This window comes from Lutjanus erythropterus, chromosome 21 (genome assembly GCF_056507025.1).
Source record: "Lutjanus erythropterus isolate fLutEry1 chromosome 21, fLutEry1.hap2, whole genome shotgun sequence".
Lineage (NCBI taxonomy): Eukaryota > Metazoa > Chordata > Actinopteri > Lutjaniformes > Lutjanidae > Lutjanus > Lutjanus erythropterus.
The window spans coordinates 6,988,849-7,010,385 of NC_139337.1; the positions used below are offsets into that span (position 1 = coordinate 6,988,849).

The 21,537-nt window shown below is 42.0% G+C and overlaps 1 protein-coding gene across 1 annotated transcript in view; it reads left to right on the forward strand.

Moving 5' to 3' along the window:
* The window catches only part of znf438 (zinc finger protein 438), a 62,690-nt gene that overhangs the window by 37,916 nt on the left and 3,237 nt on the right, over nucleotides 1–21,537 (forward strand). Inside the window, exons 2-3 of the mRNA XM_084747457.1 lie at nucleotides 354–451; nucleotides 19,282–21,072. Coding sequence (XP_084603583.1) covers nucleotides 19,310–21,072 — 1,763 coding nt within the window. The 5' untranslated portion in view covers nucleotides 354–451; nucleotides 19,282–19,309. The remainder of the gene's footprint in view (nucleotides 1–353; nucleotides 452–19,281; nucleotides 21,073–21,537) is intronic.

The window sequence follows — 21,537 nt, forward strand, 5'->3', positions numbered from 1 at the left end:
GCAGACTGTACAATGAAATATGACAAGCCTGAACTGCTACATATTGGTATAAATGAGCATTTTGATAAATGAGGAAATATGCATCCCATGCTTGCCAATCTTTTTCATTTCTGTCTTTCTTCCCACTGTTCTCTTGGAGTTTCAGTTCCCAAATGTGAGAAATAGTGGTATTTTGGACAGCCCTACAATACAGAACCAGTAACCCTAATAAGTCTGTTTTTATTTCGTAATGTCACACTTTGGGGCTCCAAGCAAAACTCTAATAGGGTTTGCCATGTGATTCTGTTGTTTTTGTTTTGTTTTTTCAGTTTTTTACAATTTATTTTAATGATTCGTGTTTGATGTTTTTACAGGGGGAGTGTGGAGAGGGGGGGACAGGACCACATCCCGGGCACCACCCAGGAAGAGGAGGAGCGAGGGAGCAGCTGAGGAGGAAGGATCCATCCAGACGGTAAACACTTTTTGATTGGACATCAGTTGTTTTTTTAGAGTAGATACAGTTTTAGATCCCACACAGGGAAATTATCACAGCAGCAGAAGTACACAAACAGATTAAAAAAAACTATTACACCACTGGTTTTGGCTTCAGTGCCGTACATTTTGGCTACAACGCCCCAATAAATTTCTATTTACCAAAGACCAATGTAGCTTTGCACTAAAAATGACTTCATTCCAAGCCTGAGGGTGCAACATACATAATGAACACCTGCTATATTCAAGTGAAGCATGAACAAAATAAATTAAAGGTACTGAGTAGTTTAAATAGCAGTGGATTTCCTCATTTAAAACTACATGCGATGCAGCAATAAACAAACTCCCCATCATCACGCTGGACATCAACAGTAGCGATCCTTAGTATGTACATAAACATTAAGAGCTAACCTGTTAGCTAACATGAGCTAACATGTTATGTGATAAGCAGCTAATCACTGTATGGTGTAATTGTATTTATTTATTTTATTTATCCAAGAACGTACCATTGAGATACGAGATCTCTTCTTCTAGGGAGTCTTGGTCAAAGACGGAGGCACAAGCAGTTTCACATAAAAGGCAATTTCATGGGCTAGAAAACATACAGTACATAAAAAAATAACAGAAGGGAAACAGTAAAACATACAGGCCATACCAGCAATATCCATATCACATTTCATCACAGGTCGAGGATTATGTAAAGCAGCAACATGTTTCAGGGTTAGTCTGTAAAAGACCTTTAAAGGTTTTCAAAGACGGGAGTGCTTCTAAAGAAATGGTATTTTGCACTTCATTCCATGCTCAAGGGGAATAAAAAGAAAAAAAAACTGTTTTACCAAGCTCTGAGTGCACCCTGGGGACATTTTAAAAAATCTGTATAAGTATTAATACACATGTGTTTTTAAGTTTACCAGAATATTTCTGCATACTGTTAGCTTACTGCAGACAAACATAGAGTTTAAACTTGCTGTAACATCTGATGGGCTGCTTTTTGACTTAACGGGCACCAAACAGGAAGCAGCAAATCAGGGAGTTACTTTAATAACGGTCAAAACAACTACTCTAACACACACACATTAGACAGTGAATCAACAGTGTTAGTCTGTGTTTAATTTGCCGTGTATTTGATCCACCAACAAGCACATACTTTAGTGAGAAATCTTAATTCTTTTCAACAGTTCAGTTCTCATTCCCACAGTCCTCTTCCACTAAAATAATGCAGCCAGCCAACACAAGCAAGTTGACAGTTGACACGTAACACCTTTTATCTTGTGTTTCTAGAGTTATGTGTTTGCGCGTACACATAAGGAATTTCTTAATATGTCATATTTCTTAAAGGAAGTTTGGTATAACATTTTCCCCAGAGAGCGCAGGAAGCTTTAGTTTAATTCAAACAGTCAATACTGTATGTACTGTTTGTTTAACATTTTGTCACTACTACAGAAACATTAGGTAACTGCTAAAGTATGGTAAGATTGTCTGACATTGACTGTGATTTTTTTTGTTGTTGTTGTTGTTGGTTTTAGTCTAATAATGTGTTTGCATTGATTACTGACGATGCCCGATCAGACTAATTATCAGCTATTTGTACTGATACTGGTTTATCTTCATACAATTGTAAACTTACTATTGCGCCACTGGTTTTTGCTTGGGTGCTCTACATTTTGGCCACATTGCCCCATTAAATTTGTATTTATCAAAGGCCAAAAATAGCCTTGTGCTAACAGCCTTAGTACAACATACATATGGACCACCTCCTTAAAAAAAGTTAAGCATAAACAAAATAAATTAAAGGTACTAAATACTGTATATACCAACGTAAACAGTAACTGAAAAGTGCATTGAGACAAAGATTGTCACAAAAAAGTGAATTGCCCTTGAATGAGAAATTGCACTTCAGGGTCTTGTGTCTGCAAAGAATGGTAGCAGTGTTTTCTGTCATTATGTTTGCAAAATTTACTGGATTAGAGGCAGTGGGAGTCATGGGAGTGGAGGAGAATGTTTGGTAAGATGACTGAATGTCAGCCTTGTTCAATAATTAAGCATCAGTCCTTGTGTTCTTGTACTGGAGGGGGAAAAGAGGACCGCTCCGACCAATCAGGTTATGACCAAAATCCTCAAGATCCTCTCTCTGACATTTGGGTTTGTCTGTATCCTCCCCTCTGTCTCCTCCTCCTCCCCCTCCTCGTCTTCGTCTTCCCATGGACAGAGGCCGCCCCACTCAGCAGGAGCGATACATCGCCGCAGTTCCCCTGTGTGTGTGCGTACGTGTGTGTGTGTGTCTCCCAGGAGAATGAAATCCCACAGCTCACACTGACCTCATTATAAAAATAGCTCATCTATCCAGCCATCACATTTCCCTCCATTTCCCCTCTCCTCCGCAATCTCTTAGATATACCGTGATCCTCTCTACCTTCCACTTTCCCCTCTCTGCCTCCTCATCAGTGTTTGCGCTGGACTTAACGTGAGATTAAAAGCTTATGCAAGTCCTTGTAATGGCAAGGTTTCCTCCCCGCACCTGTCATTACCAATCTGGCGCTAATCTGGGATCATAAGATGTCTTTTAATCATGACACATCTCAGAGTAACATTAAAGACAGTGTTAACATGATCTGTTCAAATTGTCTCTTGCTATTGTAGCTGTTCCACCTTTTCCCTCTCCTGTCTCGTACCTGGTCCACTGCCTCTCTTCACCTCCTCTTCCAGTGGAGCGAAATCCCCCCATTAGAGTGAACAGCACTCACGTCTGGTTAATTTAACAGCAGCATCAGTGATCATTACGGTCCAAGGCTGGCTTTGATCCTGCCAGACAGTGTTTCCTACGGGTTTAATAACCCAACAAAGACACCTGAGCAGATGCTCAGTTTATGGACTTGAGACAAAGACGGAGACACACAGGAAGGATCCACCAAATCTTCAGGAATGACAGTAGTTTTGAAAGATAATAAAAGCTGTTTTCTGAAGACTTTATTTAGGCAGAATGACTGAGCGTTCATGCTGTTTTCAGTAAAGTCCTTTTTTTACATACACAGTTAACACATAGTCACCCCTGGGAGCTGTTTATACAAGCGCAGCACTGTTGGCCACTGAGCCACTCTGCTGGAGCTGCTCAGACTCCTGAAGATCCACTGAAATAATAATAAGAATATGATTTATTATAAATAACAATAACTGTGTTCCACAGTCTTAAAAAGCGATTAAAGTGTGCAACCACAGTAATTAGGGGGCTGGAGAGGTTTGTGGAACGTGACATTGACTTACACATCTAGTAGTCTTCTTCGCTGCGTGAACTGTAATCACTGTCACAAATTCAGCTTTTGTTTCCACTCTTCTCCACCCACTTTGGGGACACGTATAATGGATCACAGGACGAGATAATGGATTACATTGCATGCAGTGCAGCACACTGACGAATTATGAAGTTGCTAGATGCACTGAAAGGCGTGTTTGACCACTGGCGAGCTTGTTCCAGCCCCAGCAGTGTCCCTGGTTCTCCATCAGTGTATTAGCTTGCTAACTAACGTATCTAATGTCTGCCTGACAGAAAATCAGTAAAAATGTCAGCCCCACTTCTTGCTTGTCATCTTTCCTACAGAACTTTACTTTACTCCCCTATGAATCAGCACACATGGCGTCAGCCCTGTTGCCTTTTTAATGAAGTACATCCAAAATGTCAGTTTGTATAATACATGCACATATTTTCTGTCCTGGTGCTGAGTCCAAAAAATAGACACAAATAGACACTATCTGTTTCACAATGACTCATAACACTGTTAAATGCCCTGTTTCAAAAACAGGTGAACGCCTTAAGATGATGCGTCTGTGCCTGATGAAGAGCTAACCTGGGTTGTAAACATCATCCTATGGCCAGGTTTCAACATTAAACCACTGCTTAATGGTTCCTGGCCAAAAAAGTTACTCTCTGGCTAATTCTTGCCCCCTGTGGCCACCAAGTCTTATGCCTATACTGTGAGCCTTCGCCAACACAGTGTTAGATGCACAAACATCCCGATTCCTTTGCGCCTTTTAGTTCAACATTCTTTGAAAACAGCAAACAGTACTTATTGCTGGCTAGCTACCGATATTATGGGGCTATTGAAGTATGGGTTTACTAAGTCGACTCAAACTGCTAACACGACCCTTACAGAAGAACCAGAAATGCAAAAGATGATGACAAAACCAAGTGGCAGTGAAAATTAAGGAGTGAATGGAAGCAGGAGTTTAAGTGGCTAAAATCCAACACATCCAGGATTCAACATAGATCTATTTTTTCATTTGCCTGATCAGACATGTATTGGCCCAAAGTTAAATTTTTAAGTGCCATTGTATAAATTTGTTTGTCCTTGTTATCAAATAATGGCTGCAATGTCTATAAAATATCAAAATATTGGAAAATGTCCATCCCAGTTTTTAAAGTCAAAGATGATGTCTTTAAATGTTTTGTTTTGTAAGTCAGTAGGCAAAGACATTCCTTTCAATATGATAATAAAGGGAGGAAAGCAGGAAACCTCCATATATGAAGCCATTTTTGCATGAAAAATTACTTTATTATTAGTTAAAGTAGTTTTAATAGTTTAAATTCTTTTTTACCAGTTGCCCGGTTGAGTTCCCTGATTTACTTTGCCTTAACTAGCTGAAAAGTCTGGGTTGTTTTTCATCAGGAAACACCACGCAATTCTTGTGAAAAGTGGACAACAGAAGTGTCATAGTTAAGGAAGGCTGTATTAAATTGTCTTTCTTGTATTATTTTTACATAAGTTTGCATTTGGGCCCCCAAAAAATACGTTGGCCAACAGATTTAGGGGCTTGGGGGCCCACGCAGCCAGTGCTTAAAAATAGTAGCGTCTATCCCTGCTTTCTAAATGATTGGAAGGAAAAAAGGAAAAAGGGAGTTTTTCTTCTAAATACACTATACATGTCAGACAGAAATAGTTGTTGAAAACGTGAAAAGACTGAGAACTATGTAATAATGAACTGTGCAGTTAGATCATTAAACTGTTGTTCAAACTCAGAACACACATCTATTGTTGCTTTACATTATCTTTAAAGAAAAACCGCTTTTGAAAGGTAGTTTTCTACAGTGTTGTGAGTCATTGTAGAACAGATAGTATATCCAAAATGTCTCACTGTGTAAAATGCAATGAAAAAACAAGGATGAGTGACATTCCAAAGCCACACAAACTGCTTAAACATTCAGGTTACGGGAAGTGCAGGTTAAGTTCTTGCAGTGGAAAAGGTCTGCAAGTTTCAACTCCTCCCATTAGTGACTGCAGTTCTGTTGCCATGTCACATGAAATGTAGCTCATGTAGAGATGTGATTTAAAAGATAATACAATTAAAGTGCAAGTGATTTCAAAGTCGGCCAGCAGCCCGTCTGATGAAATTATACTGTATTTCTGCTTTGACAGTGTAGAGTTACAAGTTTCCGCAAAGTGCAAGTGCACTTGTTTGTGTTCATCCTTCCTTTGTAGCGTTACCTTTTCACCTGCATCCCCAGCAGCTCATTTCCCCCCAGAAAGGCCATCGTATGTTAAACAAGAACAAGCTGTCTAACACTGACCTGCTTTTAGAAGCTCAGGCTCACCTCAACAGAAGAACTGTTGGGATCATCTGCATATTCTTTTGATCTTGCACCGGGTCTCTAGGAGCACGTCATTAAGGAAGTTTGCACGACGCTCCCTTTTCTTCCACCTCATCGTGGCTGAAGCTCCACCACGTGCCCTCTTCTCTTGCTAGTGCCCTTCGCTCCATGGCAGCTTCTTCAAAGTCCTCTACCCCTGTTACCGCCCTTCGCTTCAAAGCCGCCCTAAGTTGGGTTGAAAGCCAAAACCACTCTTGTCTGTCCTTCACCGCTAAGCTGACATGTTTGTGTCTGTGTTGTGTTGCCCTTGGGGTGGGTTACCTCCACCCCCACCTCCCCCTTCCATCTCATCTCTTCTCCTCCCCACCTTGCTGTTTATCTGTCTCTGGGCTCGTCACGTCCCTGAACCTGCTCTAATTAGCATCCCACACAACACTGTTTATTTACTCAGGTACCGACAGAAGGGGAGGGAGGTGAGAATGAAAGAGAGAGTCAGGGAAAAAAAAAGGGAAAAGAGACAGAGAGAAAGGAAGAGGAAGGGGGAGAGAGAGGGGGGAGGGAGGGCTGGGAACAGGAAGAGAGGGAGAAATGATTCAGAGAATCAAAGAGCTATGAGACTCTCTCTCATAGCGGATGCAGGGGGTAATGATAGTTAGAAAAAGACATGATCCAGAAAGTCGAGAAAGTGAGAGACAGAGAACTTTCCCGCCTCTCCACGCCTCCTCGCTGCCTTTCCCAGCGTTTCATCTGAGATGCAGAGTGCCTAAAATTAGCAAGCTGGCAGCTTCCTTCCTTCCAGGGCCCCCATTAAAGTTCTCCCAATGCGATGAGTGATCATTAAGGTGGGACCGGCAGCGCAGGTGTTTTCTTAGTGTCCCAGTCGAGGTTGCAGTGGCATCACTTTTCCTTGGAAGGGGCCAACGTGAACAAAAACTCTTTGCAGTCCCCGTCTGTGAGAGTGTTTGTGTGTCTGAACAGGTTTTCGTCTTGAGTAGTGTAGATGTTTATCAGTGCGTTACAGCTCACACTGCATGTCTGTCAGTAGGGACAGAGCGGCAGATTAATAAATGATGGACAAATGGAGAGGCCAGGAGGACAAACCTAGATTGAAATGGACCTGTTGTTTGCCACAAGCAGTGCAGGTTTGAACCTCTTATACTTAGCAGAGATTACCTGATTAAATAAAAATTATTGTACAAATCTTTAGTGCAGTGTTCAACCTGTTGTGTTGTGGTCATGCTATCTGATGCAGACATGTTGTAAGGCTAAAATTATTAGTATAAAAAGAACTATAATGTGTCCATATTGTCCGCAGTACCTGTACCTGTACCTCTGTGTGCTTGTTGGATTGTCTGTTATGGAAAATCACAAAACTTTTTGCGTTGGGGTGGGTGGTTGATCGCAAAAAAATATCGATATACATCTTGTTTTTAAAGATTGATTCTAGCGTCAGAAAGATCAGTACCAAAAAAGGGAGTTTTAGTCTCCTCTACGTTGTACCAGAGAACAGAAGTGTCTGTGCAAACAACATTCATTGTTAAATGTTAAAGAGACAGTTCACCCCAAAATCAAAAACACATATTTTTCCCCTGGTCTGTAGATCTGTATATCTGTCTAGATTTATTTAGCATGAGTTGCAGAGTTTTGGAGATATCAGCCATAGAGATTTATGCCTTCTCTCCAGTATAATGGGACTACATGGCTCTCCGCTTGTGGTGCTCAAAGCACCAAAAAAAAAAAAAAAAAAAAACATTTGAAAAATTCTTAACCAATGTCTCTTTCCAAAAATCATGACCTGGTTACTCAAGATAATTCACAAAACTTGTTGTGAGCAGTTTCATGTTGGATCATAAAAATACTTACTACTACTACTAAAAATCGTTCCTACATGAAACTGCTCACAACAAGGTCTGTGGATTATTTTGAGCAACTGGGTCATGATTTCTGGAAAGAGACATTGCTGTTGAGTTTTTCAAATGGTTTGTTTTGTGCTTTGAGCACCACAGGACTGGTGCCTTCTAGTTCTTTGATAGTGGAGAGAAGACAGACATCTTTCAGCCCAGTATCTCCAAAACTCTGCAACTCACATCAAATGGTATAGATGGACAGATGGCACTACAGGCCAGAGGAAAAATATGTATTTTGGGGGTTGAACTGTCCCTTTAAAACTTGTACTCGTTGCTGTACTGCTGTTGTCTGTTCATGTCAAGCACGCGCAGCGCAGTAGCCCCTGGCTAGTTTAATCTGAGTGAAGGAAATCTGAAGGAAAGGGCCAGCTTCGTTCAGAGCTATTTCACAGCTGTGAGTGAAAATGTGTGTATTAGGAAGGCTGTTGGATACAAATTTGTGCAAACACTCAACAAAACACCACGAGAAAGAGAGCTTTGAGCTGTAACAGAAATAAAGGGGTGAAAAGGAGGAGGTGGAGAGAAATGTCACAGCACCCAGACCCTCGACACAGAGTCAGAGTTTTTTGGCAGAGTCTTTTCAGAGAGGCTCAGACAAGGAATATCCAGGTGTATAGTAAGGTAAATATTAATATTTTAGTCATATTGGATCTTCAGCAGTGGTTAATGTGATATTTACAAACTGTTATCTTCATCAGTAGCTGTTACATAAGCAGAGGAGATTAATGTATATTCAGACATTCACATTATAAGCCCCTTAAAAATATATCTCAAAGCTGAGATATGAAAATGGCTGAGTATAATAACCTTTTAGTGTAATTGTAAGAGGTATAGGATTCCTATATTTAGGCAGATTTAGCCTATTGTTGATGCATTCACCTCATAAAAAAGGACACACTGATCTCTCCTACATGAAGTACATAAGCCACTTTTATATAGAAAATAGTATTGGCGATTCAAGCCCTGTTTTAGTATTGTCAGATGAGCCCCCCACTTTCCACAGGGAACATAATCTGACCTTTGATATAAAGTATATGTATGTGTATGTGTATATATACACACATTAGGGTTGGATGATGTCTGGTTGGGCATAAGACAATGTCCATAGTGAAACATTGCAATGTATAATGCTATTGTTTTTATATATTTATGTGTTTGATATTAATTACAAATTGGGCAGTCCTTAATCCCGTTTTTCCTGAAGTAAATCTGATGTGAGGAGCTTTTATAATAAACCCATCCTTCATTTTTGCACTCTCTGGCTGACAGCCTAACGCACACCACCGCAAACTTCCACGATTACATACTGTAATTTCAACCTGCCACGGCCCTGTGCGTGCCTCTCGACATTTGAAACACTGGTCTACAGTCTGACCAAGCTCCTTACTTGTGGCCACACAGATTTCATATCCTCTTGTTCAGCTGGAATGGGAACGTGGCCTTGATATTTGGGATATGCTTCTCACCGTCTGCAGTCTGCTGTTTAGGACATGATAATAGTCTCATGACATGTGTAGGCTACATTTCAAGTAAAATACACTGTTCATTTTTGTATTTGCAAACCAGAACAATGTGTTTGTTTCCTGTTACATTGACTGTGTCCTTCTGTTTGAGTCACTGCGTTTTTATCTGCTTCCACATTGGTACAAGGACACCTTGTATGTCCTGTTATGTCATGCATCCACCAATATAACCTTTTTCATGTGTGTTATCTACTTCTGTAGCAATCTTGCACAGCATTTCATCATTTCCTGCCTTCCTTTCCTGTTGGTCACTCAGCAAAATGTACTGCGAAAATGAAACGAAATATCTGACGCTGCCTGTGCTTTTTCACAGGCTTGAATTCAGCAGAGTGGCCTTTTAAATTGCCCATCCTCATGTGCTGTCACACTGAATGATGGCCTTAATGATGAACTAACCCACCACAACTAAATTTGGTCTGGAGGGTAAAATCTTAACTGAAATGTTGCCCTCTGCATGAGGTTTTAACTGTGGGAATTTGAGGAATATTGGAACTCTCACTTATTGGTGCTTCTGTTTCTTGCGCGTTCCCAAACACACATCTGTCGTCACCTCCCTGCGCTGACAGCCCTCACCCCTCTCTGTTTTTTTTCTCCTCCATCTCCCTTCCATTTTTCCACCACTCTTTAGTGCTGTTTGACCTATTCACAAGGGTCTAAATGTCACGGCAGAGGGAAAGGTCAGGTAAAGGTTTAGTGTTGAGCAAAGTCTGGATGGCTAATGCAGCGCTGGCAGCCTGAGGGGGGAGCACGTTAACACTTGAGACCTTGAACACACACCTCCACACGCGCACACGCACTCGGACACGCTGCTGTCACCTCCGCTCCACGTCGACGCCACTCAGCTCTGAGCCGGCAGCCATGTCATCTGTGTGCATGCGACTGTGAGTGTGTGTTTGTGTTTGTGTGTGCAGTCATTTGGTTCATGTGTGAGCATGGATGATTGAAGACGTTCCAGCTTCCCAGGGATGACACATGGCCTTGTTGGACATCGGGTCAAAGGTCATGAGTTGTCAGGGGTTTACAGCATCCTGCCTTTAAAGGGCAGTGCCTCATTTTTTTATTGTGGGTCCAGTTCGTCTGTAGTGACCAGCAGTTCTGAAATCCCTCCACCATGGAGGGCCTCACCTTAGAAACGTTATCACTCACATATTTAAGGATTTATATATATGAAATATATATTATTTCTGAAATATTTTGGTTTGCTTTTTTTTCCATTTCTAAACTTGTTCTGTGCAGGAAAACACACTTGTCCCAGATAATTATTCACAACTTCAAACAATTTAAAAATGTGCTCAAAAAAATAAAATGTAAAACTAACAATACCAACTGATAACATTGGTATAAAATCTGTTATTATAATCATCTTTGTTTTAAAATCAATATATTTTTTTAATGAAAATGTTGGTCCTTAAAGTTGTGTCCCTGATTTCCGTCAACTGTCAGATTTTCGCAAAAACCTGATTTAATCAGACACAAACAGGGTTAGCTATAAACTAAGGACCCCTGTCTCACTTCCTGGTTTAAAAAAGGTAGGAAGACTGCTTGAACACAGATGAACTTTCTAGTTTTTGACAGATTCTTAAAATAATATTTCTATCAGCTCTGTGTTAGCCACAACATGTCAACTCTGTCAAAGCTTAATAAGAATTGGGATTTAAAAATGGTTGATTAGCATTAAGAGAACTCTGAGCAACTTTAGAAAATAAAGTGGCAGCTCACTATGACTACACTGTGAAATGAAAAAAATTTAATATTTTGTCAACTCTGTAAGACTCCGTCAGATTTTCCATCTGATGGAGTTTACATCTATATTTAATAAAAAATTATATCATTAGGAGGTTGGCCCATTACGAAATTTAATAGCCAAGAGTTTGATCTTTTAAAATTTAATTTACAGCTTAATTGAAGAGTAAAAATCAAAACCCCTCAACATGCAGTTTAGTCCCAATTCTCAAGAATGAGTGTTATTCCTAGAAAACATTTTAGAGACAAATGAAAGTGAATTTTCTTGAAAGCAAAATATTCAGAGTCTCAGTTCGATGTCTTCTCAAAGAGAAACGGCGGGTTAGCGGTGGGATTTCTATATCGATTCATCTACATCCACATGCAGGGCAGAGCAGCGGGATCCTAATTGGAATGGATTTCTCCCTCGCATTGATTTGCTCAGGTGACAGTGGATGACATACGGTTGTGTGTTTGCGCGCATGCCATGAATACCATATGGTGCCCTAATGTTCTCTCCTGCAACACCTTTCGCTGTTTGTTGTGCAATGAAAAGGTAAAAGGAGCAGCTGGATACTACCAGATCTGCACGTGTGTGTGTGTGTGTATATATGTGTGCGTGAGTGTGTGTGAGTGTGCATGCACCTTCTCTCCCACTCCTTGGCCCTCTCATTCAGCGGAGCTCTGAGATGAAACAAGGACCTCTGCAAACACTGATTTCATTTTCTCCATGACCGCCTTCGCTCCAGACCCTAGCTCCACACACACACACACACACACACACACACACACACACACACACACACACACACACACACACACACACACACAATACACACATGTACACCTTAGCCTGAAGAGCAAAGATGAGCAGTTAGCATGCGTGCAGGAAGAAGCAATCGAGCACAGATAACGCTTAAGTTCACTCAGGAGGAAAAAAAAATGGAATGATCTAATTTCTTCTTGGACTGCAAGATTCAGGGAATTGTCTTTTATTTTGTTTTAATAATGGGCTGAAAACGGTGAGAGACATCTTTAATTTTTTTTAACTACCTCTCTCAGGTTCACTAATCCCACATGCTGTGTTCGTGTGTTTGTGTGTGTTAGAGGGCGGGAGGAGGTTGGTGAAAGATGGCCGCTGGACATGGCTTCTCACAGCCGGCTGGCCCCGACCCCCCGTGATCTGCCCTCTTATCTAGCCCAGATCCTGGCCTTTCATCTGGGCTAAAACCTGGGGGAGCTTGGCCTCTGCTGGTTTTTTATCCCTCCCTCCCTCTTACACACACACACACACACACACACACACACACACAAACATGCACACACACACTTCATTCCAGACCCCCTCCATCTCCAGGCTCTATCTTTGAGTCCCAGATGAGCGTTGCTCTCACCTACAAGGGAGATAACAAACCTCACACTACTCTGCTCCCTGCTCCACTTTCCCCCAAAACACTTCAGATTTGATTTTTTTGAAACTCACCACAAGAGAAAAAGAAACTAACTTCCTTTTCCCTATTGTATACTGTCAACAAATCCTGTCCATGGACTGATATTTTCACATGTGTTTTTTAATAGCTTCACTTTTGAAAATAGACAAGGTTGTCTTGTGTTTGGCAAATAGACTGGGAGCGAAATGCTGGACTCTGCAGTTTAAACAGTAGCTGGCCAAAAGCGAGACAAAACAGAATCAGAGAATGCATCTGGGATGCTACCAAAACACAGCGAACTCTCCATGTTTTGACATTTCACAGAGCAGCGCTTTCACCTCTCACTAAATTGCATTAACAGCTAACAATAGGCAGGTTGTTTTGGCTGGTTAGCCGGTCGGTCTTGGCTGGACCACCTCTACATGTGACCTAGGTCCAGGTTTGAGGGCGTGAGCTGAAATTTGTGTGTCTAGCAGCTTGTGCAGTCCACTTCATTCCATTCCATTCCATTCCAGGTGGACGCCTGGCCCGTCCCCGCACTGCCCTCCCTCTCAACCCTGACCTGTTTCCAGCATAAACAGCAGATCCTCACCTCTCACCCCGCTGGCTTTACCTGATAATCTGTCTCCGTGGATCACCCCCCACCCCACCCTTTTTTTCCCTTCTCTTTCTCCCTCGGTCTCTCACATTCTCTCCAGAAACCAGGTTTTCGCGTCACCCTAGCCCCGACCTCTGACCCCAGTCAGATTAGAGTGGCTGGCGTTTCAAATCCAGCGGCAGATTGAGTAGCATCTGTGACCTCCCTGTACATTTCTCCCCTTGCCCTGCTGGGTAATGCCCCCTTAGAGTTGAGATAAGGCCAGTCAGATCTCACTAAAAACTAGATTTGCAGCTGAGGGCATTTTTCACACACTGAGACAATACCTTGGTTAATGGGCTAATGAGAGCGCCCTCTGAGCCATGTAGGCACTCTAAATTGAGTGAGCTGTACCATGTTTTCTTATTATCTTGTCTGTATCTCTACATACTGTACAACTTGATTTGATGCAAATTAGATTAATTGGATATAATTTGGTAGAGCACATACTTGTGGCCCACAATTCTCAGTGTTAGTTGGATCAAAAACCAAGCCATGAAATCCAAGGAACTTTTCTTGGACCTTTACAATCAAATTGTATTGAGGCATTTATCTTGGCATGGGTCTAAAAGAATTCTAATGGTGCAGACACACTTGATCCGTCAACAGATCCTATTGATTTTCTATGGTGAGCAGGAGATTCAACTGTGCTGTACAAGATGGATGCAGGACAATGAGTTGGACCATATCTGAAGGTGCAGGATGCTAATGGTTGTGTCCAACACAACTTAGCAGGTTCACAAAACTCAGATCAAACTGTCAAATTTGGCAGTGGTGATCAAATATGAATAAAGATTCTGTTACTTCATTGCCTGTTTCTCAAATATCGTACTGTACAGGTGTAATATGACAAAGTTTGTGACCCGTCACCATGGGCATGGGCTACCCAGCTTTCAGTACATCTCCAACCAGCAGGTGTGTCTTGCTGGATTCTTCATGTCTGCACCATAACTCTTTGATTGTTCCCTGGAGCACATAAGTATAGAACTACCAAGACTGTTATTTGTTACCAGAGAAGAGTGCGTAATCAGGCAAGAAGGGCCTTGGTCACAGAGGTGACTAAGAACTCCAGCCACTTGAACAGCATTCCAGACGTTCTTAACAAAGATGGGAGAAACCTGCCAGAAGACGTATAACGGCACACCCTGAGTTTGCATTCAAAGGACTCTTGAGAGCATGAGGAAAAGAACTATCTGGTTTCATGTGATGAAGATTTCACTGACTAAAATTTGAAGCACAAAGTCTTATGTTTTTAAAGTTTTTGATCACAAATCTTGTGGCAAAAACCTTGTACTGCTCATCAGCACACCTATGATAAAGGCTGTGGCAGTATCATACAATGATGGTGCATCAAGTAGTAAGTGAAGACGTTCTAGCTGAGTCTAGTTCATTATGATCATTTGCAGGTTTCCAGATCTGGCTTTTATTTAAGCCAGTTTCTCTTTTTCCTCTGCTTCTCACTGTCCTTGAATTCCACAAGAACAACCTCAGGAGAATGAAGAATGATAATGACAGGGCAAGTTGACCGTCACTGGAACATCAACAGTTGAATAAACCCTCTCCTTCTCTTCTTCTCTTGTTCTCTACCCTCTACCGTAACTGCAGGAGAGTTGTTAACATGCAGATGGAAGCACGCACTGAGAGGACTATCCCAAAATGTGAAAAAGGAGAGAACCTGCATGCTGTTGAGGGGAATAATGGAGAGAGAGGATGGAAGGGCAGATATTTGTAGCCTTTATAGCTTTTTCAAATATTAAAATTGGTCGTCCCACGCCAGTAAATGAGACCTCGTCACTGCCCTGCTCTTTAAAGTGAATGACTTGATGTGGCTTGAGGCTGTATCATCATCAACACACACTCACCTGTTGTATCAGCGTACTTCCTGTCATAGAGCTCAGAGAGTGCGAGTATGTGTTAAATCGGTAGCGTCAGGGCCTCTAGAGATCAGTGCAAAGCTGCACTACAAAAATACCAGCTGTTGTGGGATCAGTTAGATTCAGTTGGTCTTCGCAGCTTTTTCTCTTTTTTGTTGTCCTATTATGTGAAAACATTTTTTAGTAAATGAGCAGAATGCCTTATTGATGTACAGTTTTCAGGATTAGTCAGCATTTTCCCTCATTATTGTTGCCACATTTGCACAGTGGCTTGAGGAATGGCAATATCACTTGATCCACAGTTTTGGTCCAGATTAAAAATATAGCAACAACTGTTGTATGGGTAGCCAGAAGCTCTGCTCATACCCTGACTTTTGTACAAAGCCACCAGTTGATCAAAGTTGCCTTTTATCCGTTGAAATATCTCAACATCTACTACATGGGTTAGCACAAAAATTGATGCAGACAATCACAGTTCTTGGATGCTAATTTGAGTATTGAAATTTGGTTCAACTTTTTATCAAACACCATCATAATTTCAAAAGCAAATAGATGGACAACACGTCTCCACTTCCTCCAACCGTACAAAACTGAAGACCAAATATCCCAGATACAAGTGCTGCTCATCTCTAGATCCAATTGGCAGTGATGGATCATGACACCAGGGTGGACACACTAATTTTTCTGGCTTTTTATCTGTGTCAGTAACTTCTGCGACTCTTTGCATATTGGTGACAAATTCTATCTGCTTCTGTTCAAGTATAGCTCAAACATTGTTACAAATTATCTGCCATCGAGTTTAAAAAAGAGACTCAAGTAAAAGATGCAAGGTACTGACAAGATACTGGTGTCCACGGCCTTCTACAGTTTACTAATGGCTGGTTTTCACCAGGCAGCCACGTCAGAACATCACATCAGAACACAGGAAACAGGAAAGGACTCAATTACCTGTTTCTAGTAGTAGGTTTTGTTGCAAAAACAGTCCTGAAAGGTGTTTTTAAGAAAGTGCTTAATTAATGTGGCTTTCAAAATATTTTCACCAGCCTCCTTGCATTTTGTGTGCAGTTGTATATGCCTAAGGCTTCATTCATTAGGCAGAAAGTTCATGATCCTAACTGTTACTGAAATGATTTGACTATTTGCTGTCTAGTTACTTTTTGTCCCTGCTTCCTCCTGCCACATGCTCGCCATGGTGGCACCTACCTGTCTGTGCAAATACATCTGTGCGCAGATGCTTACAAACACAGTAGACAAGAGCAGTACATGATCGAAACACAAGTGTACATGATCAGATTAGATGTTAGATCACCTTGCTGATCAAATTTGCATATAAATGAGCAAAATTGTCAGGACAGGGTTTGTGTTTGGTTAAGTGCTTCTTGCCTTATCTAATATGGTTTTACTATCTAATATCAAATGCATTGATTTTCTTGAAAGTACAGACATTTCAAAGAAATAAAGTTCAAACATGACATCCCTCTATAATGGCCATGCTGCTTCCGTACTATTCCTGTTTTTCCAGGTGAAATGAAACAAACAGATCTAGTAAAACCTGACTTGTTTTGTGTGGAGTTACTTGGTGTCAGGTGATGTCTGCTGAATCATGTGTGACAAAAGGATTAAAGGCCTGCTGGCTGCTTTCTCCAGCTGTTGATACACACCTTTTCTTCTCAGTCATGTCCAACTGCAAACTTTCACGTGGTAGAATTAATCGCCAAGCGTTGCCTCCATCCCGTTCCCCCACTTTCTATAGCCGCATAAAATGCCCAGAGGAACACACATCCCACGGTTTTATTCCACTCGGTGTTCAGCCAAAGTCACAGTCAAACTGGAGTCAACTATCCACACAGAGGAGGAATATCTCCAGTTTTATGGAGTCGTAATGCGGTGGGGGTACTGTATAAATAATCTCTCCGCACAGAAACACTTCCAGCTGTTAAACAATATGCCCTTTGCAGTTTTTCTTTTCTTCTCTTTCTTTTTGAATGCATAAAGCTTCTAGCCCAGAATGCTTTGAAAATGAAAACTGAAGGTTTTTTGTATTGAGAAATGATGTTGAATATTTGCCTTTTGTGACACCAGATTGTTGCACTTTATCCTGATTAGTATTACAGAGTGCAGTTGGAACTCTGCCTGTATCAAACACTGCTATTGAAAGTCAGGTCATAATGTGAAATTTAAACCTCACGGTCTGTTTACAATTAGGCCCTTTGAAGCATTCCACTGTAATCTCGCCCTCCGTTTGATATAAAGATACAGTATTGATATAAATGAAGGGAATTTTGCCTTTGTTTTTAAAGCCATACCTGTGGCTTTTGATTGATGGATGGAAACTGTACGGTAGATTTAGATATTATAGACTTGTTTAAAACCTCACTCTGGGTTCCTAGTTTCCCCGTAGACCTCAGCAGTATTTTGTATCAACACAGTCAGAATGGCAATCCACAGAGTGGAACGGCCTCATCCCCGTTGGATAACCATGAAACGTTGTTTGTGAACAAGGGATGATAAAGTAAATCCAGGGCTTCTTTCAGGGGCATCCACTTCGCCTCCGGCCAGGTTACAGTGCTGGTCAGTGGAGGAGGAGATGAGAGGGGAGACCCTCTTCATCTGGTAAAGACGATGCCGTTGGGCAGCTTTCACGCTTCACCGGCTGATCCTTCCAGGAAGTGCAGGGGGGGGTATAAGGACCCCCCTGCAGAGCCCCAGCATGTACCATGACTGCATGCTGAGCCCAAATCAAAGGGGGCAGTCTGTCCTTAGCCTGGGGGAGAGTGAGTCTGCTGTGTGTGACCAGAGAGACATGGGTAATAGGACAGCTTGTCACACTTGTGCAGATGCCTATATTTTTGACAGTGTTTGCCTTTCTGCTGCTTGGGTTGCACAGTAATGACACCATTTAAAAAAACTGAGGCCCTGTGTAGTGAGGTCACATTTATACTCATGACCTTGGCGCTCTCAGAAAAGACCACAGGAAGTCATGTAGCCATCTCAGTTATTCCTATTAAGTATGTTAGATGAAACAGATGTAAGACTGCAATCACACAGGGTGTTGCAATGTTGGCAGTTAGTGTTAATGTGGAAACTCGAGGTAAGAGGCTTTCGGTCTAAGGTCTTTGGATATGTGGGGGCTTACTTCAGTCTGAGAGAGGTCCATAAAGTGGTGCTGACTGTGGAGCCCTCCATCAGTCATCATGAGGATGATATGTCTGTAGAGGGATGAGATTATTATTGATTGAGATAACTCATGAACACAAGTACACCAATTTCACTGTGACCATAATCTTGTAGCACATTTTATGCTTATAGGTCAGCGTTACAGAGTAAGGCTGGGTTGCACCAATGATTCATTTTTAATAATTAAATGATGGTTTAACTTTAATTATGTTACACAAAACTTTTGAACTAGTTCAAAATTGAAAAAGATTAGATCTAGATTTTAGCTGGATAGCAGACAATGTAATCTTTCACTAACTTTTTAGCTAACTAGAAAACAGTGTAATGTTTTAACTGTTTAGCTAGCTAACAAACTGTAACGTGTGGTTAACTTTTTAGGTAACTAGCAAACAATGTAACATTTTGTTAACTCTGTAGCTAGTTAGGGAACAATATAACATGTTAGCTTTTTGGCTTACAATCAAATAATGTAGCCTGCTCTTAACTTTTTAATTTGATAACAAACAATGTAACATTCAGTTAACTTTTTAGCAAAATAGCAAACAATGTAATATTTCGTTAAGGAATATAGAGAAGCCAAAAGTTAACCCCTCTTTTAGACTTATTTGGTCCTGACAACACTTGAATTAATCTATTTTTTAATTTTTAAATTAAATAAAGTAGCAAATATAAATTTCATTTGGGTAAGCAACCATCTCCACACTGATTAAACTTTTGGTTTACATCAATAAACTTATTAAATTTACTAAACTTAATTGCACAACAGAGCTCTGCTTAATTTTAAATCTAGATTTACTCATTTTAAGCCTATTTTGTTAAACTCTGACTAAAACTTCAATTGAATTCATCTTTGTTGATGCAACCTAGTCTAAGTGTCTTTAGGAAAAGGGCAAGTTAAGACTTGTTAGTCTCAGTGCAGTAACTAATGAAACTCTGTTTCTTTTGTGATTCTGTTTCAGTTGGTAGCCAGTGAGTCCAGCCCTTCAGATGAAGAGCCTTCAGATCCGGAGCATCGCCCCCAAGGCCCCAGCTGTGGTGCCCTCCCCCTCCCCTGCGGTCCTGTCCTGCCAGCCTCCCTCTGCCCTCCCTGAGGCCACCTCCGCCTCCAGCCCCAAGTCCATTATTGTGCCCACCCAAAACTATGCACTGATGCAGATAGCTGGTCAGGATGGCACCTTCTCTCTGGTGGCGCTGCCCCCTTCTGTCTCCCCTCAGACCCCACAGCAGCAACAGCAACAAACCCAGTCGATTCAAAAGAACCTCAAGTTGCCAATTCCCAGATATCAGCCAGTGAGGAGCAAGGGGACCACAGATAAGGTTAAATCACCACCACTAGCTTCCAGGGTGAAAACGCCCTCCAAGGTTGCTGTGACACCACAGACCAAGTCAGTGGCATGTGGGACATCACCAGTGATAAAGAAAGAACCACCGGAGCCCAAGCTTACAAAGGAAACCCTAGTGCTCAAAGAGGAGCCTTCAGAGCAGTTGATTCTGATTGACCCAGCCTCTGACATCTCTGTCACTGCTCTGCTCCCAGACAATGCTGTCCTGTACCCGGGTTCTCAGTTAGAGCGAGCACCAGATGGCTCTGAACGACCTGCTACAACTGGCCTTATTCAGAACCTCCAGTACCCCCCTGCTGCTGTCAAAAGCTCCCCAGGCAAGTCTCCGGAGGAAAGTAAGTCTGCAGTGAGGCTCTGTCAATCTAAGCCCACTGCAGCCCAACCCCAGAGCAGCATCACTGTCCTGTCCCCGGCCATCTTCAGCAAGGCAGTACAGATCATCCCATCCCCACCCAAGGGTAAACTGCCCATCCTGCCCTACTCTAAAATGAAGAGCACCCTCATCCCAGCCACCCAGCTCAGCAGTGTGTCCCCAGAGAAGAAGGGTTCCTCTCGCCAGACAGGGCTTGCCAGACCCTTAGATCCTGCATCCAAGACCCTCGAGACAGCTGAAGCCATGGGTCACAACCAGGTGCCAAACTCCCCTCTACAGCCCCAGGCAAAGACCACACTCATGCCTGTGTTGGGAGCCCTCCAGAAACCACCTGGCAAGAAGAGGGGGAGGAAGAGAAAGACAATGGAAGACATTTTGGCATTTGAAGCCAGAAAGAAGAGGTCCTTGTCTTTCTTCCGTAGAAGGGTGCCAGAGAAGCCGCCAGCAGTTGTTCCAGGCTCCAAACAAAAGGAAGTTGACATTTCAAAGAAGTACCGCAGCATCCGACCCAAGCCCATGTTAGTTATGGATACAGTTCCTCAACTGGTTAGCTTGCCTGCCATGACCCCAGATGGTCAAGAACAGGAGCTGGTACTTGGTCATCAGCTTCCCACCACTACTGCAACCAAGGCCCTGGACAGTCCTCCCCAACAAGCCCCAGTAACCCTCCACCTGAGAGGTGCCTCCCATCCAAGAGTGTTCATAGGCAGCCGTCCGCTCCACCGGTGCCCCACCTGCAGCCGCTGTTTCCAGTTCAAGCATCACCTCCAGAGCCACATGAACAGCCACACCAACAGTCGCCCATACGTCTGCCCAGTATGCCGCAAAGCATACGCTCACTCTGGCAGCCTGAGCACCCACATGAAGCTTCACCACTCTGAGGTACGCCCACGGCGCTCTCTAGGCTGCGAGTTCTGTGAGAAGGCCTTTGGATACGTGGGGGTTTACTTCAGTCATCTGAGGGAGGTCCACAAAGTGGTGCTGACTGTGGAGCCGTCCATCAGCCATCATGAGGATGACGTGTCTATGGAGGGGTGAGATTGTTATCGACCAAGAAAACTCATGAATACATGTTCACTTCTTTCATTTTGACCGTAGCATCTTTTTGCATCTGTTATGCACATATGTTAACATATAAGTTAAGGCTGGGTTGCACCAAAGAGGATTAATTATTAAATGATTAAATCATGGTTTAACTTTTATCATGTTGCATAGCTTTTAGCTTACTAGCAAACAATGTAACCTTTCATAAATTTTTAACATGTAACATGTTAACTTTTGAGCTAGCAAACAGTGTAACATTGTGTTTGCTTTTTAGCTAGCTAGCAGACAATGGAACCTTTCGATAACTTTTTAGCTAGACAGTAATACTTCCTATATATACTTACTAGGTCACACAAATGTAATTCTGCAACTGAGCTCAGATTAATTTTAAATCTGGATTTATTCATTTTAAACCTAGTTTTATTAAACTGATTAGAGACAATCTTAGATTAAAT